The sequence below is a fragment of the Haliotis rufescens genome, unplaced genomic scaffold, assembly GCF_023055435.1.
Source record: "Haliotis rufescens isolate VD_foot unplaced genomic scaffold, xgHalRufe1.0.p SCAF_38, whole genome shotgun sequence".
Lineage (NCBI taxonomy): Eukaryota > Metazoa > Mollusca > Gastropoda > Lepetellida > Haliotidae > Haliotis > Haliotis rufescens.
In genome coordinates this window covers 2,995,664-3,014,976 of record NW_025964090.1, presented here as the reverse complement: position 1 = coordinate 3,014,976, position 19,313 = coordinate 2,995,664, and the positions used below count along the sequence as shown (strand labels likewise).

General features: G+C 41.9%; 1 protein-coding gene across 2 annotated transcripts in view; it reads left to right on the top strand.

Annotated features, from left to right (window-relative positions):
* The window catches only part of LOC124123901 (sodium-coupled monocarboxylate transporter 1-like), a 28,571-nt gene extending 10,998 nt beyond the window's left edge, over window positions 1-17,573 (top strand). For both annotated transcript variants that reach the window (XM_046487095.2, XM_046487097.2), the window contains exons 5-16: window positions 93-173; window positions 2,127-2,200; window positions 3,830-3,970; window positions 4,672-4,807; window positions 5,665-5,750; window positions 8,740-8,855; window positions 10,020-10,090; window positions 12,836-12,922; window positions 13,714-13,904; window positions 14,895-14,995; window positions 15,353-15,477; window positions 17,279-17,573. In XM_046487095.2, the coding sequence (XP_046343051.2) occupies window positions 93-173; window positions 2,127-2,200; window positions 3,830-3,970; window positions 4,672-4,807; window positions 5,665-5,750; window positions 8,740-8,855; window positions 10,020-10,090; window positions 12,836-12,922; window positions 13,714-13,904; window positions 14,895-14,995; window positions 15,353-15,477; window positions 17,279-17,368 (1,299 nt within the window). In that variant the 3' untranslated portion in view covers window positions 17,369-17,573. The remainder of the gene's footprint in view (window positions 1-92; window positions 174-2,126; window positions 2,201-3,829; window positions 3,971-4,671; window positions 4,808-5,664; window positions 5,751-8,739; window positions 8,856-10,019; window positions 10,091-12,835; window positions 12,923-13,713; window positions 13,905-14,894; window positions 14,996-15,352; window positions 15,478-17,278) is intronic.
* Window positions 17,574-19,313: the final 1,740 nt, after the last annotated feature.

Here is a 19,313-nt window from a genome sequence, read left to right as displayed (position 1 = left end):
TTAAAAATAAAGTTTATGCTTCTCATTACCTATATAATCGTCTCTATTTCTACTGTTTTAACAATATGATCATTATTATCATTACATTCTAGGGTGGGCTTAAGGCTGTGGTATGGACGGACCTATTCCAGTCGCTGGTTATCGTGAGCGGTCTACTCGCTGTTGTGATTCAGGTAAGAAGCAAGGATTTGGTTCAGGATGAAGCGGCCTACTGGGCATTATCACATAAAACATTTCAATCACAAGAAGAAATTTGTATTTTACAAGTCCATATGTTATTCACACACATACACACACACGCGCGCGAGCACGCATGCACGCAAACACACACACAAACAAAAGCAACACACACAAAACAGCAAGAGAGTTAACTGACTTTAAAAGTCAAGTTTCCACCCTTGCCGAACTAGGCTGGAATTCCTGGGCTCGGTGGTAGCGCCACCAGTGGTTATTACGAGTAATGTCCCTTCTAAGCCTCTCCTATGGACCAATCAGATTCTCTCTCGTATCATTTGCATTTGCTTCAAACAAGTTTGCGGCGCCCATTCAAGACGATCTAATCGATAAAAAGATCTATATTGTGATAAAATGGGTCTTACATCGCAAAGTGCATCAAATCACGTGAGCACCATGATTAAAAACATGAAAAGATTTGGAAAATATCTGTTGATAACGAGTTGGCGGTGCACAACCTTTGCAAATTCTGCTATCGACCGAAATCTGCACGACAGTTAATGAACCGGATTTCGATTTCGTTGCGCTGTTTTGATTGGCCTATGTATAGACTCGTTAATCCAGCCAAAATCTAACTCCATAATACCAGCCTAATTCGGCAAGGGTGGAACCTGGACTTTTGTAGTTAGTTAACTCTCTTGCCTCGGGAAGATGCGATTATCATGATTAGTATTTATTTTCAATCTATTATAACACCCTGGACCCATTCGCCGCCATAGCTTCGATTTGAGATCAGTTCGAGTGACACGACGCTAAGTATTGCCGTCTGAGGGCTCCCCTCCCCATGTCCCCATCTATCCAGCTAAACGTTCAGTTTCAACAGCCTTCTTAATTATTATTTCGAAAGGTGATCTGTGCCGAACTCACTTTCAGAAGAGGAATTTTGATTGCTTGTTGATCTTCAATCTCGGGTCACTATACACGTACATGTGTAAGTTCCTCTCTCCATCACCCTTGAATACATAAAGCCTCTGTTGTGTTATTGCTATGTTTCAACAACGAATCCATCCATGGCCTAGTTTCTGAGAGAGGTAAATCAGCGAGTGCTCAGACCAATGAACACTGAGAAAACATCGGCAACACGTCGCCTACAACCCGTGAAGATCCGGGGTAGAATAGGTCTTCAGCAATCCATGCTTGCCGTAAAAGGCGAACATGCTTGTCGTAAGAGGCGACTAACGTGATCGGGTGGTCAGGCTCGCTGACCTGGTTGATGCATGTCATCGATCCCAATTGCGTGGATTGATGCTCATGATGTCAATCAGTGGATTGCCTGGTCCAGACTTTGTTATTTTCAGACCGCCTTCATATAGCTGGAATATTGCTGTTTGTGGCGTTAAGCAAAAAACAAACAACGTCAACAGCCTTGCTGCTATGTACTCTACACATTGCTCCAGGCAGCTGTAGGGTTCGCACAAAGTTCATGCATGGCGTTGGGCTCATTTGACTTCCGTCATGCGTGATTGACAACAGACACAGGTCGCTACAACACGACAATGCGGCAGTATTTATTCACGGATGATGGAGGAACGCTGTGCATACAAACCCGGAAGTATTGACGAGAGTTGAACGAGAGAAAGTCTGCGCTAAATGTGTTGGCGATATTGGAGACGGATATACCATATCTCCTCTATTAAACGCCCGGCTGTTTATTTCTTTCAACCATCATTTACCGCATGTAATCAAAAAGATAATAAAAACTATCCGGGGTTTATTCGAGGTCCGGCGTTCGAGGAAATACGGTATGGTGACTTCGATTCTGAAACGAGGCGTTGATGGCCATTGGTATATAATATATAATCATATAGTAGGGATATGATACACTACATTATCCGCCACTAGGCTCTGTAAATTCTCATCCTCCGATATATGTCTTATTTGGTGTCAAATAGGGCACCATGCTTGTTGGCGGCGTCGGAGAAGTTTGGCGGATCAACAACGCCTGGGGAAGAATTAACTTCTTTGAGTAAGTTAAAAATAATAGCTCTACATTGTCCTTCAAATAAATGCACTGATGGTCTGATTGTAATGAGATTGCAACTGTCTTGGCCTTCACTACACCCGTTTTACCTAATGAGATTGCTATTGTCTTTACCCCCACTATACCAGTTTTACCTCATGAGATTGCTGCTGTCTTGGCCTTCATTACAAAAGTTTTACTTTATGAGATTGCTACTGTATTGGCCTTCACTACACAAGTTTTACCTAATGAAATTGCTGCTGTCTTGGCCTTCATTACAAAAGTTTTACCTAATGAAATTGCTGCTGTCTTGGCCTTCACTACACAAGTTTTACCTCATGAGATTGCTACTGTATTGGCCTCCATTTTCACCAGTTTTACCTAATGAGATTGCTACTGTATTGGCCTTCATTACACAAGTTTTACCAAATGAGATTGCTGCTCTCTTTTTCTATACCAGTTTAACCTAATGAGATTGCCACTATCTTGGCCTTCATTACAAAAGTTTTACTTTATGAGATTGCTGCTGTCTTGGCCTTCATTACAAAAGTTTTACTTTATGAGATTGCTACTGTATTGGCCTTCACTACACAAGTTTTACCTATTGGATTGCTACTGTATTGGCCTTCACTACACAAGTTTTACCTATAGTAATGAGATTGCTACTGTCTTGGCCTTCGCCAATCCCAGTTTTACCTAATGAAATTGCTGCTGTCCTGGCCTTCACTACACAAGTTTTACCTCATGAGATTGCTACTGTATTGGCCTCCATTTTCACCAGTTTTACCTAATGAGATTGCTACTGTATTGGCCTTCACTACACAAGTTTTACCAAATGAGATTGCTACTGTCATGGCCTTCACCAATCCCAGTTTTACCTTATGAGTTGCTACTGTCTTGGCCTTCAATCATTCCAGTTTTGTGACCTGAAGAAGCGGAAATCGGTGTCCCCTCAACAGTGGTCACAGTGATTCTAAATTTGGCCGCCACTACAGCCATATTGTATTCTACCCCGGATCTTCACGGGTCCAAAAGAAATGTGTGTACTAAGGCATTATAACAGTGATGCAAAACGAACATATTTCAAGGTCTTCAGCAACCCATGCCTGCCGTAATAGGCGACTAACGGGTTCGGGGTGTCACTAGATTGTGTGGTCCATATTCGACTATTTATGGCCGTCATATAGCTAGAATATTGCTGAGCGGGGCGTTGTACCAATAAACAAAACTAACAAATTATATACTTATTAGCAGTAAAATCTCTACCCTTGTTCAAAGCAGACGAAATTTAAAATTAACTTTAACGTTTTTAGAAAATCAGTAAATGCGCTATCGTGTGCCTGGATATGTGATCCATCACTTGATTGTTTGGTTTGTTTGCATGTCGCCGTCGCTTGGCAGGAACACTGTTGTGTTGGGTCGGACAACAAACACATACTTCTTTATGCAAATTGTGTGAGTGGCGGGTGCTTCCTGTTGAGCAGGACCTGCTTACCCTTTTCACTTGGTGTCATCACTGATTTTCAGTGATCCATTCATATAATTTTCACTGCTATTTTTCCTTTTACGCACAATGGAATCTGTTTCGGCAGATAGTCGTTTCGTATTTGTGTAAACTTGTTTCTATCGCTGTAGTTTCGACCCCTCTCCGACAACCCGGCATACATTCTGGTCTCTAGTTGTTGGGGGAACCATAGCCTGGACCGGAACTTATGGAGTCAATCAGGCAAGCATACAGCGCTTCTGTGCTGTGCCTACACTGAAGAAAGCCCGGATGTAAGTATGAACTGAGGGCAGATAGGAAACAGTGTAAAGTTAAAAACGATTTTTTTCAAATTTTGTGGTTGTGAAAATGTTCAGATTAATTTGAATCATATATCGCAAAAAATTGATAAAACTGGGTTCTTACCCAAGACGGGGTCGTTAACCGATAATAAAGGTCCAATTTCTACCCTCGTCGAACTAGGCTGGAATGTCGTGACTCGATCGTAGCGCTACCAGTGGCAGTTACGAATTATGTCCCTTCTATGTCCATCTTATTAACCAATCAAATTCCACCTCTCTTTTCACTTACATTTTCTCCAAACAAAATGGCGGCGTCCAAATCTGCACGGGTTTCGCAAATGTTGTGAATGAACCCAATGTCGATTTCGTTCCGCGATTTTGATTGGACTTTACATAAACTCGTTAGTCCAATTAAAATACAACTCCATAGTTTCCGCCTAGTTCGGATCGCTGACTTGGATGATGCATGTCAACGTATCCAAATTGCGTGGATCGGTGCTCATGACATCATTCACTGGATTTTCTGGTCCAGATTCAATTATCTACAGACCGCCATCATATAGCTGGAATTGCTGAGTATGGCGTTAAACACCAAACAAATAAACTATGTATAAACCGACGTGCTTCAGCTGGAATAATGTGACTGCAACGACCCAACGCACAAACACACCACCTACTGTTCCCCACTTCAGATCACTGATGCTCAACGCTGCTGGAGTGCTGATCCTGCTGACCATTCTGTGCCTGGCAGGGATCACCATCTTTGCCTACTACGCCATTAGAGGCTGTGACCCTTTGTCAGCTAAATACATCGGAAATTCCAACCAGGTACATTGTGTTTCAAGTGTTCGATTCTCAAAATAGGTACACGGTGTGAAGTCAGTTTCTGCTGTACCTCGTGATATGGCTGAAATATTGCGAACTGCGGCGTATATCCATACTCGCTCACTGGCTCCAACCATATCACCAAAGGAGAGTCAGTGAGTAAGTTGGGTTTAACGCCGCTTTTAACAGTATTCCAGTTATATCACGGCGTGTCAGCTACATGTGGGAGGAAAGCCTAAAGCAATGCAGGTCTCGGACGTTTACCACTTCTGTGAAACCCACGAGCACGGGTATGGTGCTGACAAACCTAGAAACATAATCCGGGTGAACTGGGATTCGAACGCACAACCATAGGTTTCTGGCGTGCCCAAGGGACGCAACTCTGCACAGCGAATCTTTGCGCCTTAACGACTTGGTCACGCTTGCCCCCACCAAAGGAGAGACTGTGGTCCAGTCGAGATCTGTACAATAGGGAGCACTATCAAGAACTTACACAAAATAATTGCTTTGACTTAAGGCACAATTCCTTAGACTTAAGGCACAAACTTGTAAGAAGCGACTAACGCGATCGGGTGGTCAGGCTCGCTGACTTGGTTGATGTATGTCATGGATCCCAATTGCGTGGATCGATGCTCATGATGTCAATCACTGGATTGTCTGGTCCAGATTCGATTATTTACAGACAACCTTCATATTGCTGGAATATTGCTGAGTGCGGCGTTAAACAACAAACCAACTAAGGCACAAACTCGCACTTAAACTCTGAAATACCTACTATTAGACAGGCTGTGGGGATCATACATCAGATCGAGACAGTCAAGGTGCTGATGGAGATTTCTTTGTGTACTGTTTGACCCCAGCTTTTGCCGTACTTCGTGATGGAGGTTCTGGACTACCCCGGAGTGCCTGGATTGTTCATCGCCTGTTTGTTCAGTGGGACGCTAAGGTATGTTTCATTGAGTTCAGATGGGGCACGGGTGGCCCAGTCGTCTAAGGAGCCGCGATTCGCTGTGCAGAATTGCATCCCTTGGACATGCCAGAAACCTATGATTGTGGGTTCGAATCCCGGTTCATCCCGATTATGTTTCTAGGTTTGTCAGCACCATACCCGTGCTCGTGGGTTTCACCGACGTGGCAACCGTCTGAGACCTGCATCACTTCGGGCTTTCCTCCCACATTAAGCTGACACGCCGCGATATAACTGGAATACTGTTAACAGCGGCGTTAAAAACAACTCACTCACTCACTCATTGTGTTCAGTGTACTCTCAGTAGACACTTGACTACAGTTTCTAAATCCAACGATATTGCCCAAACGGCTTTTCTGTTCAGAATCATAATCTGCCCCTGTGACGTGTGACCTCGGGCATGACAGCAAGTAAATAATTCAGCTGTCAAGATTACCGAGCCGAGATCGTTTTGTCGATAGTTAGGGGAATAGGGTGTATAGTACGGTGCCCTTCTTCACTTAATCACTCTACCTATGATTTGGGTTTCGAATCCCGGTTCGCCCCGATTATGTTTCTAGGTTTGTCGTGGGTTTCACCGAAGTCGTAAACGTCTCAGGCCTGCATCACTTCGGGCTTTCCTCCCACATTAAGCTGACACGCCGTGACACAACTGGAATACTGTAAAAAGCGGCGCTAAACCCAACCCACTCACTTACTCACATTCAATTACTGCGTAAAGTATTCTGGAATGTGATGGAAAACATAGACGCTGGGCGGTTATAGCTGGTGGTTATAGCGTTGGCTCGTCTCACCGAAGACCCGGGTTCTTTTCCCTTCATGGGTACTTTGCATCTAGGAGTCTGTTTTCTATGTTATTGTATGGGCACGAACACACAATGCCATTTAGAAAGTGGTCAAATGTAACAAATGTTATATTTGGTACAGTGTATAACACTTTTCTCAGTGGAAACCTCGATGGCTGAGTGGGTTATACCTCTGACTTTGTGTGCTGGTGATCAGGTACCTCACTCTGGCAGTGTGGGTTCGAATCCCGGATGGGTAATAGAAAAGTAATAGAATCTGTACTTACTAAGGAAGTGTTATCCCATATATAGCACCTTTTTGTATTATTTGGGTGTTTTCATATTATCCTGACATAGGTCGACTTTCTGTCATCTTGGCCCGTATTGGCATGTCTATACATATTACAAAACGTTGATTAATAGAAGACTGTTTAAGTTGAATACCGTCTAACCAAATACACGAAGGACATTCTTTGTGTCCCCGCTGCAAAATGACCGATTGTTGCTTTTGTTAAAATTCACTTTTACTAGTCTGATCCAGACAACAACGCGTGAGCTTGATAAAGCGAATAATTGTTTGCCTGTCTTAGTACACAGTACACCTATTGTTTGCCTGTTGTAGCACCGTGTACACGTGTCTTAGTAAAGCAGTACACCTATTATTTGCCTGTTGTAGCACCGTGTACACGTGTCTTAGTAAACCAGTACACCTATTGTTTGCCTGTTGTAGCACCGTGTACACGTGTCTTAGTAAAGCAGTACACCTATTATTTGCCTGTTGTAGCACCGTGTACACGTGTCTTAGTAAACCAGTACACCTATTATTTGCCTGTTGTAGCACCGTGTACACGTGTCTTAGTACACCAGTACACCTATTATTTGCCTGTTGTAGCACCGTGTACACGTGTCTTAGTAAACCAGTACACCTATTGTTTGCCTGTTGTAGCACCGTGTACACGTGTCTTAGTAAAGCAGTACACCTATTATTTGCCTGTTGTAGCACCGTGTACACGTGTCTTAGTAAACCAGTACACCTATTATTTGCCTGTTGTAGCACCGTGTACACGTGTCTTAGTAAACCAGTACACCTATTGTTTGCCTGTTGTAGCACCGTGTACACGTGTCTTAGTAAAGCAGTACACCTATTATTTGCCTGTTGTAGCACCGTGTACACGTGTCTTAGTAAACCAGTACACCTATTATTTGCCTGTTGTAGCACCGTGTACACGTGTCTTAGTAAAGCAGTACACCTATTGTTTGCCTGTTGTAGCACCGTGTACACGTGTCTTAGTAAACCAGTACACCTATTATTTGCCTGTTGTAGCACCGTGTACACGTGTCTTAGTAAACCAGTACACCTATTGTTTGCCTGTTGTAGCACCGTGTACACGTGTCTTACTACACATTACATCAATTATTTGCCTGTCGTAGCACCGTGTACACGTGTCTTAGTAAACCAGTACACCTATTATTTGCCTGTTGTAGCACCGTGTACACGTGTCTTAGTAAACCAGTACACCTATTGTTTGCCTGTTGTAGCACCGTGTACACGTGTCTTAGTAAAGCAGTACACCTATTGTTTGCCTGTTGTAGCACCGTGTACACGTGTCTTAGTAAACCAGTACACCTATTATTTGCCTGTTGTAGCACCGTGTACACGTGTCTTAGTAAACCAGTACACCTATTGTTTGCCTGTTGTAGCACCGTGTACACGCGTCTTAGTAAACCTGTACACCTATTGTTTGCCTGTCGTAGCACCGTGTCATCGTGTCTTAATACATAGTACACCTATTGTTTGCTTGTTGTAGTACCGTGTCCTCGTGTCTTAGTAAACCAGTACACCTATTATTTGCCTGTTGTAGCACCGTGTCCCAGTGTCTTAGCAAACCAGTACACCTATTACTTGCCTGCCTCAGCACCGTGTCAACGTGTCTTAATACATAGTACACCTATTGTTTGCTTGTTGTAGAACCGTGTCCTCGTGTCTTAGTAAACCAGTACACCTATTGTTTTCTTGTTGTAGCACCGTGTACACGTGTCTTAGTACTCAGTACATCAGTTATTTGCCTGTCGTAGCACCGTGTACACGTGTCTTAGTAAACCAGTACACCTATTATTTGCCTGTCGTAGCACCGTGTCAAAGTGTCCTAGTACACAGTGCACCTCTTTATTGCTTGTTGTAGCACCGTGTCCTCGTGTCTGAGTGCCGTCACAGCGGTAGTCTGGGAGGACATGCTGAAACCATTCCTGGAAGACAGGCTCTCTGAAGGACACAAGACAATAGTGACTAAAATATTGGGTTGGTGTTCAGGATTTCCATTGTATATAAATGTTAACTTTATAGATAAACAAGGTCTCTACAGACACCACATACCAGTATATGGTCTCTGGTTACTGTTAAACAGGGTCTAGAAAGCTATTCCTGTCGTAATATTACCAATAAGGGTAGAATGATCGTGTGGAATAACTTTCGTATATTTGCTTTTTAGCAATTATCACTACTTAATAGTCAATTGAAGCCATATGATGCCACAATATTTTATTGTCGACAAACATACGATATGACGTCAGCCATTGTTCATGGCGTCACAAATGATTACATGACGTCATTTGAACAATAGGCTGACTTCTGTGAAGTTTATCTGTAGAGGAGACATTTCATACGTTTTTTCTACATTTTCTCTCTCTAAGATGTTAATGAGTAATATGCAGAATAACCTACTCGAAATTGTGGATTATATGTCACTCTTGAATGAATTGCCAAGGGCTTGGGAATAATACCATGCATCCACTCGGGAAAGATAATCCGACATTCCTCGTAGCTTGTGGGTTACCCTCGAATTCCTGCACAAACATATACACTGCAATGAGGATAAACGTCTTTAGACTAAGATTGTTTGGGCTCACACACTAGATCTTTTTTTGTTGTGACCCTGACTGTGAATACCTTTGGCGTGAGTCTTAGATTGTACGAGCATGTAACTGTCGAACTTATTGCTTCTTTGTTCACCAATTGAGGCCCACTCGGTTTATGTCCTTAACTGCATTATGCTCTGGCCTTCAATGGAGTAATGGTATTGCGATTGAACTGCAGCTGTAAACCACGCACAGACCAATTCCTTTGCATAAATGATCTTTCATGATAGCCGATATTTATTTCTTAAAGCTTTAATCATGGTTTACTTAATAAATCCTGACATAATTTGATATCGATGATTTACATGATTTTCACCACTTCTGCTAGATTGTTGTGTTATGTGATAGTCATGTGAACTAGTGAAACTAGTGAATCTCGCTCCAATATGGAGTTTTGCCAATGTTGGCGGATGTAATTATGGGATCGAGGTGAGCCGAGTGCCTGACCACCATGCGTGGAAGCACCCCGATCTTTACAGAAAATAGTAAATTATTGATCAGTGGCATGAAGTTTAACCTTGTGACACTGTCGCCATTGCAATTCCAGTACTGGTATTCGGCGCTGCCGGCACAGCTATGGCTTTTATGGCCAAGAACCTGGGAGGAACCGTGCTTCAGGTTGGTTAAACATTGCGACCTTGTGACCAGGGGCTAATGATTTTTGTTTCATACAGTGAACCCCCGTTAATTCGGAAACCCGGCTTTCTGGATATTTACTTCTAGGAACTAATGTATTATGTACATCTACCTGTACTTCTAAATTATTTGCAATGCCCAATTCATCTGTGACGACCAATGCATTTTGGAACCTCTCTCATGGGTAGGTCTACTTTATAATGCTTTGGTATGTGGCAAGGTTGTTATCAACATGGTTACGCGTTTTGCTGCACGTACACGTGTGTTGTTATCTGTGTGCACTTTAACCACAGTGTTTATCTATTCAACATTAAAAAGTCAATAAATGTGCGGCAAGTATGTCAGTCAAGAGTGAAATTTTTTCATTTTTCATTTTGATTGTCTTTACAGAAGCCCATCAGGGGCATATAATTGGGACTCGCGTGATTTAGTGAGTGAGTGAGTGAGTGAGTGAGTGAGTTGGGTTTAACGCCGCTTTTAACAGTATTCCAGTTATATCACGGCGTGTCAGCTTAATGTGGGAGGAAAGCCCGAAGTGATTGCGGTCTCAGACGTTTACGACTTCGGTGAAACCCACGAGCACGGGTATGGTGCTGATAATCCTAGAAACATAATCGGAGCGAACCAGGATTCGAACCCACAATCATAGGTTTCTGGTGTGCCCAAGGGACGCAACTCTGCACAGCGAATCGCGGCGCCTAAGACGACTGGGCCACCCGTGCCCCCTCGCGTGATTTAGATCAGTACATTGTTGATATAACCAGTGCAGACCAACAAATGGTGTTCACGTCCTGGATATGTGGTTATGATAATTCTAGTTCAAGCGTATTTGACAGGATAAATGCTGTAAATAATAATGCAACTACAGGGACAGTGGGAACAGACGAACACTATTGAGATTGTTATTAAGGTACATTCACTGTTGCACAGATAAGAAAAGGTTATGCTTTGTGTTGGAAATAGCTACTCACTAGCAAAAGAAATGCATTTGCTTGAAAACACAATGATATCGGCAAGGAGTGTCGACTTTAGTCATGTAAATAAAAACATTTTCCAAAGTTCCAAATCAAATTTGTTCTCATCGAAAGCACTTGACACCAGATCAAGGGATAGTGTTTAGGAGATCGTTCAATGAATAAACCTTTGCGATCATTTGATTTGCATTCGCTAGTGAATACATTATAAAGAGTTAACTCTTTTTTTCAAAAGCGTTTCAATACAAGTCACCTGGTGCTCAATAAATAGTAATCTCTGACAGGTTGGTACAGACTTGTTTGATAGGCACTTCTTTTGGCGTTGAGGGACGGAAAAAGTAGACACTAGTAAACAACTTCTTTATTGCACTGTTAAAGCGGCGTTTTGGTATAGATCCTTATACCTTTGTCAAGCTGGATAAGGTTTGTAATGAAAAGTTGCTGCAGCAATACAATAAAGAAGTTGTCATACAGTGTGTCTACTTCGTCTACTAAGTTTGTAGGGGCGGTCGGGTAGCCTTGTGGCTAAAGCGCTCGCTCGTCACGCCGAAGACCCGGTTTCGATTCCCGACATGGGTACAATGTGTGAAGCCCATTTCTGGTGTCCCCCACCGTGATATTGCTGGAATATTGCATATAACGGCGTAAAACAATACTCACTCACTCACCCACCCACTCAACTAAGTTTGTGGCGGTGAAGTGGTCATTGCAAGCAGGTGTGGAGCCTTATTCGTTATCAAAACATATTGATTGGAATATTCCACGCTTTTTCCAAGGGAACAATTCATATTAGGATGTCATACCTCCGACACTTTTTTTTATATATCTTGAGTGAGTGAGTGAGTGTGTATGGTTTTATGCCGCTTTTATCAATATTCCAGCAATATCACGGCGGGGAACATTGTTTCATACATTAACATAGCCATGTCACACAACAGATTAGACAGTGCTACTGTGATGAAAAACAGCACCCAACAAACATACACACTTCCATAGCGTCATCACCTTCTGGGGGCCACGGGTGGCCCAGTCGTCTAAGGCGCCGCGATTCGCTGTGCAGAGTTGCGTCCCTTGGGCACGCCAGAAACTGTGATTGTGGGTTCGAATCCCGGTTCGCCCTGATTATGTTTCTAGGTTTGTCAGCACCATACCCGTTCCATGGGTTTCACCGAAGTGGTAAACGTCTGGGACCTGTATCACTTCGGATTTCCTCCCACATTAAGCTGACACGCCGTGATATAACTGGAATACTGTTAAAAGCGGCGTTAAACCCAACTCACTCACTCACTCATTGTGTTCAGTGTACTCTCAGTAGACACTTGACTACAGTTTCTAAATCCAACCATATTGTCAAAACGGCTTTTCTGTTCAGAATCTGCCCTTGTGACGTGTGACCGCGGGCATGACAGCAAGTAAATAATTCAGCTGTCAAGATTACCGAGCCGAGATCGTTTTGTCGATAGTTAGGGGAATAGGGTGTATAGTATGGTGCCCTTCTTCACTTAATCACTCTACCTATGATTATGGTTTCGAATCCCGGTTCGCCCCGATTATGTTTCTAGGTTTGTCAGCACCATACCCGTGCTCGTGGGTTTCACCGAAGTCGTAAACGTCTCAGGCCTGCATCACTTCGGGCTTTCCTCCCACATTAAGCTGACACGCCGTGATACAACTGGAATACTGTTAAAAGCGGCGTTAAAACCCAACTCACTCACTCACCCATTTCATCATTACATCACTATGTTGTACATAGGCTGCACTCAGTTTTGCCGGTGCTGCTACTGGACCTCTCATGGGGATGTTCGCTCTAGGTGCCTTCTTCCCATGGGCCAACTGGATTGTAAGTCTCTAAAGCTGTTTGTAAAGCAATACAATTATACAAGCGAATTCTCCAAGAACTCCAACAGTCTTTGATTTAAGCTAGAAAATATGTCGGACTCATAGCCTATCCGACCCGTGAAGATCCGGATGAGAATTGGCCTTGTCGTAAGAGGCGATTAACGGGATCGGGTGGTCAGTCTGGTTGATGCATGTCATCATATCACAAATGCATAGATCGATGCTCAATCACTGGATTGTCTGGTCCAGACTCGATTATTTACAGACCGGCGTCGTATGGCTGGAATATTGCTGAGTGCGGCGGTAAACAACAAACAAATGATAGCCTATCCATTATTTCCAAGACTGTAAAGACAAGGAATGTTTAGGGATAACTTCCTTGTGGTTTGTAAATGTCTCCCAACGAATTCAAGACAGTACTAGACAACAGATACTTACTTTTTTACGTAAATTTTATTGGCGGGTTCTGCCGGTGCTTACCCTTTTCGCGATTCTTTTCACTGTTTTTTCAGTGATCCATTCATATAATATTCATTATTTTTTTGCCGTTTACGCTAATCTGGAATCTGGAATCTGTTTCAGTATATAATTCTGTCGTTTACATTTTATATTTAAAAGCCAATTTATGCGTGAAACGGGACTATAGGAAGATGGCAAACAGAAAGTAGTTCTTAACCCGTACGCTATTTCAAAAGGAGTGAGGTGCTCCACGTTGGAAGGCAACCATATATAAGTTGTATGTCACAATCTTTTCTTTTGTTCAAACTGAATATTATTGATGTGATGTCTCAGGGAGCGGTTGTTGGGGGAATCTGTGGCCTGGCGTTTCCATTGTGGTTAGGAATTGGAGCATACAGTGTGGTCGGTAGTCCCCCCGTCCTAGCCTTCCCCACAAGCAACTGCAGCGAGAGCAACTTCACGACCACAACCATCACCCCATCATACTCAACTAATGTTACAACGTCAGTGACGGACGTTAATACGTGAGTCTGACACCTGCGGTGTCATTGTTGATGTCACAAATAAATAAATTGCAAGTTAAACGTTGCATTTTATTGACTAACCATGCAATTCTATTTTCGTTTATGTTTCAAGAAACCGAAAAACAAATAGGAAACGCACACTGACGGACTGTAGTTTCTTGATTGGGTGATAAAATAATGGGCATGGCTTGTGCCGCATTATTGTGCGGAACGATGTCATGGATTCCGTTTTGCTGTCTACAGTGCTTTGAGTGTTAGTGATTAAATAAGCACTCTATTAAGTTGGTATTGTTGAATTTCTTACAATGAATCGACTTCAATATATTTTTGCGTTTTTCAAGTTAACAGCGAGTTATTCCGTGGCATTTGATTCGCTAACCAAGTATTATTTCTGCGGTTATTTTTACATAAACTTAAAAGAAAGTATGCCACGCCCATCACCGGACTATTTTTTCTGTTTGTCTGATAACATCGGGAGGGGGTTAGGTTGTATTATTGCGCTGAACGATGCCTCTGATTTCGTATTGTTGTCAACAATTTTGTGTGTGTTAATGATAAAATAAGTTTTCCGTGTCTGTAATTATAACTTGTGAACTTGTTGTTTATGACTATTTTTTTATAAGAACTGACTTGAATATATTTTTCGTTTATTGAGGTATAAACTTAAAATACTGATGCACATTTTACCTGAACCAACTGCACAGTATACACACCGGTTTGTAAAACTATACCTCCATAATCACCCCAAAATATTAAAGTCAGTTCCTAGATGAAGCTAACAAATTGAGAGAACTGGACGGAGTTTAACAACAGTTTGAATAATATATAGTGCCCATAGTATATAGTGCCAGTTGTCACTGATTGGCTGAGAGAGTGAGTTGCACCTGCCTTATTGGTAAGAGATAGAAATTTCTAAATGTATTCTGTGCCCCGTTTTCTAGTGACGAGACGAGCGAACACTTTAACCGCAATGCTTTCCGTCTGTTCCAGGAGCGGTCTGACTGGCCTGTACTCCATCTCCTACCTGTGGTACACGCCTATTGGTACTGCAACAGTCATCACAGTCGGGTTGTTGGTCAGCGTTCTTTCAGGTGGGTTCCGCACGCTTTTGACTTTGGGAGTGAGACATAATATGATACTTGGTATTCTTAGTATTCTTATGAAGAATCCAAGGCTCCAAGTTTCATTTAACATCGTTGTTCAATCAATGAGTGAGTGAGTGAGTGAGTATGGTTTTACGCCGTTTTTAGCAATATTCCAGCAATATCACGGCGGGGGACACCAGAAATGGGCTTCACACATTGTACCCATGTCGGGAATCGAACCCGGGTCTTCGGCGTGACAAGTGAACGCTTTAACCACTAGGTTACCCGACCGCCCCGTTCAATCAATGAGATTGAGGTACAAACTCCCATATATTTCACAAACTACTTTCTTCTTCATCACAGGAATGAACCGAGTCGGTGACGTCGACACAAAGTACATGGTGCCTTTCTTCGACCGTCTGATTTGCTGTCTCCCTACATCGATCAGCCGAGTCCTCCGGTGTAATCAGGAGTTTGACAGTCCTGAGGTATGTCATTGGTGAGGTTGCTGAAGAGACTGTTGTTGTCGTTGACATGTCGTTGAATTCCTAACCTTTAAATATTTAGAGTACGTCCAACGTAGGTTTGCGTCCCTTGGGCACGCCAGAAACCTATGATTGTGGGTTCGAATCCCGGTTCGCCCGGATTATGTTTCTAGGTTTGTCAGCACCATACCCGTGCACGTGGGCTTCACCGAAGTGGTAAACGTCTGCGACCTGCATCACTTCGGGCTTTCCTCCCACATTAAGCTGACACGCCGCGATATAACTGTAATACTGTTAAAAGCGGCGTTAAACCCAACTCACTCACTCACTCCAACGTAGGTTCTATTTACAATTTAATAGATTGTGAGGGTATCTCTCGATCACCCAGTGCGTTAATCATATATGTCCTATATCCTAATAGAATGGAGATATAACATACTGGGTAATCGACAGTGGACAAATGCAGGCGTCTCTAAGCATCAATATTCTTTGTTTAAATTGGCAAGCTTTAAACTTTTTTTACTTAAACGGTTCTGGTTATCGTGGCACACACATTCCTAGCACTGCTTAGTCCCACAAAGAAGGCTTAAATTATTCTTAATGGTAGTGTCCTGTCCAGAAAGGGAATTGTGTTATGTGTTTAGGTCACGTGATACTTTGGGTCTTCAAGCCAATGGGTATCGCTCGATGCCTTCCTTTAATTGCTGTCCACGGACCAAGGAAACAATGGCGCATCGTCTGGCCACCGCCTTGCATCCACGCATCTTGGCGTCATCTTAACATATTTGGTTTCGGGAGAATAACTTAAACACACATTGATGATTTTGACAAAAGTTGGTTTATAAGTATTTCTTCACGAAGAATCAATCTCATTACAATCGGATCTTAGTTCTCGCTACCGCTAAACAAAAATCTGAGGACGTCCCATTACGGGTCACGTCAGAGCGACCTTTCATCCGACCGACCAGAGAGTCGCGTACCAGATCAGGAAAGTTACAGTCGGAAATTGTTTTCTAATCATGCAACCTCGAAAAGGCAATCCCGAACGAACTTTACGGGTTGTGCGACTGATTCCGTCAAAATCATCGTCTTTCTCGCGGTACAATGGGATAAACATTTAAACTGAAAAAGACTTTACATATATATCCCTTGGAACGTATAGCCATATAATTTCGGCCATCTATTAGACATTCCAGAATGTTCTTTTGTTCTGTTCTCAAATTTTGAATCGAGAACTTTGTCAAACTATTTGTCAAACTATTTGTCAAAGCTTAGTCCGGAATTGAAGTCGCATTTGAAAGTAGTGCCGTATAACTGGTAAAAGCTGTTTTCCGATTGGCTATGGTTGACGCCTGTTAGTCATTTCATTAGTCGGTCGTTTTGACGTGACCTCTAATTGGGTGTCCTAAGATCTTTGGTTGGCGGTAGTGAGAACTAAGATCTTGCGTTAATGAGATTAATAAAGAACAGGCCATGTTCTATTATTATTCTGTTTGAACCTTGTCACACGAGCAACCTAAAACTGAGACTGGTGTCGGTTAACTTCAACAAATTCTAAGGCCAGCTTACCAAAATTAAGCCTGACAAACTTTCTGAAAAAATAAGATTAGACATATGACGTGTCATGTACCAAGGACGGCGAAAATGACTGTGACATATACAGCCAGTTGAGCACCAATTCGAAAATATTTCTGAATGAATGTATTTACATAACTGCTCTGCTTGTTGTCATGGGTGTTCTACTTACTTGTCTTGTGTTCTACTTACTTGTGTTGTGTTCTACTTACTTGTCTTTACGTCTCAGGTACTCTGTGCACAAGCGAAAGAATTACAGTCGGCAGAACAAAACATTCAGCACAAGGTGACTGACCACAAATCTGATACAAGACTTTGAATAAAAGCCGAGAGTTTTCCGCGAGAACAAACCTTACAATTGTCTACAAAGAAGAGACAGCCATCCTTGGTTGGAACTACTCAAAGACACGTTGACTACGTGAAACTTCATCCGGGTGTTACCATTCCAATAGAAATCTGGATTATCGGATCATGTGGGTGGATTAATGTTGATTAATGTTGCCTTAATACATACAACTAGAAAAAAACAACTAATAACTATTACTATTTTATAAACTTTTATAGCTAAAATGGATAGAATTATCATAAAAACGCCCGCATGTTATCAGAAATGAGCGGGCCACTGTAACTTGATAATGCCCTCATATTACTTGACGACGGGCCATTATCACGCCCGTTGTTAGGTGACTTCATGGGATAGGGATAGGTGACGTAACGTTCAATAGTGACGTCATCTGGTTTGTTCTATGACGTGTCCATATTTGTAAAAGTGGGTCAGCGACATTTGTGTTGATTGCAGTAAATGTTTCAAAATCGACATTGTTGTTTCTTTTTATTTGATAACAAATTCCATCCATTTTAGCTATAATAACGGTAAAGCTATTTTTCCTTCGTCGGGCAGTTAATGGAAGACCTCGGGCTTCTGCAAATGATAATGCCCTGAAAAATAGCGTTACCCTTATAGTATTAATTTTCTGTAAGTGAAATACAGTCAACTATGTTTATAACGAACTCAAAGGGACCACTAATTTTAATTCCTTATAACGGTAGTTCTTTATAAGCATGTGTGTAACACGTACACACAAAATGGACGGGACCAAGAAACAGTTCGTTATATCCGGAGGTTCGTTATAAACGTAGTTTACTGTACTCACATTAAAATGCAAAAACTAGTCCCCAAAAGACCATGGGACTTACACGCAATGTTAAATTTGTATTAAATGTGTTTAACTCGTGACATGTGTTGTATGTATTGAGTTTATTTTTGAAAAATCTCAAGCATAATTTTAAAGACAACTTGAAATCTAGAATTAATGTTACGCCCCAAAAAATATTAGAGGAAGAGGTGTTTTCTCCTCAGATACCGAGAAGTTGACTTCCTTAATCGTGCACAACCGTTTGTATGTCAGTATGTTGTATGTATATATTATGTCTACGTTTATATCGAACGCGCATATAACGAACTGACGGATATAACGAACTTTTTTTCACCGACCATTTGCTGTTTTTATGTTGTATCATACTGATAACGAACTACGGTTATATCGATCTAAAATTAATGGTCCCTTTGAGTTCGTAATAACCGTAGTTTACTGTATGTGTGTGCATGCGTGAGTGCGTGCGTACGTGCGTACGTGCATGCTTTGTCGGTCACGGTGACATGGATGAGAACATATCATCGAAGCCGGACGGCGTATAACGCCGTTCATAATATTAAACACAGGTTTGTCTTGCCCAGATATAACTGGAATATTCTGACAACTGCGTGAATAACAATAAAATAGAAAAAAAGAATGGAATGTCTCGAAATGATATCTCCCAAGAAAACATCTTTTCGGCGACAGTGGTGATGTCATAATCCTCTGTTTTCAACAACTCTTAAGATACGATTAGAACAAATATATTCACACGATCGATGGAATGTGGTAAAACCTTTAAACGTTTACTTTGATGTTCAAAGCTTGTGTATCCAATGAAGAGACAAAACATGCCCCTGGTAACCACTGCATACTAGCTTTGACAATCAGGAAGGAAATTCGTATCTGCTTTGATTTGCGCTGAGAGCCACATGTATCATTATTCATGATTAGTAGGCAATCTGCAAAATCTTACTGGAACAAGTACCTGTAGCTCCACAGGGTCCCCCCCCCCCCCCAAAAAAAAAAAATAAAAATAAATAAATAAATAAAATAAATAAAAATAAATAAATAAATATGAAAATTAAAAATAAATAAATAAAAATAAAATAAAATAAATAATAATAA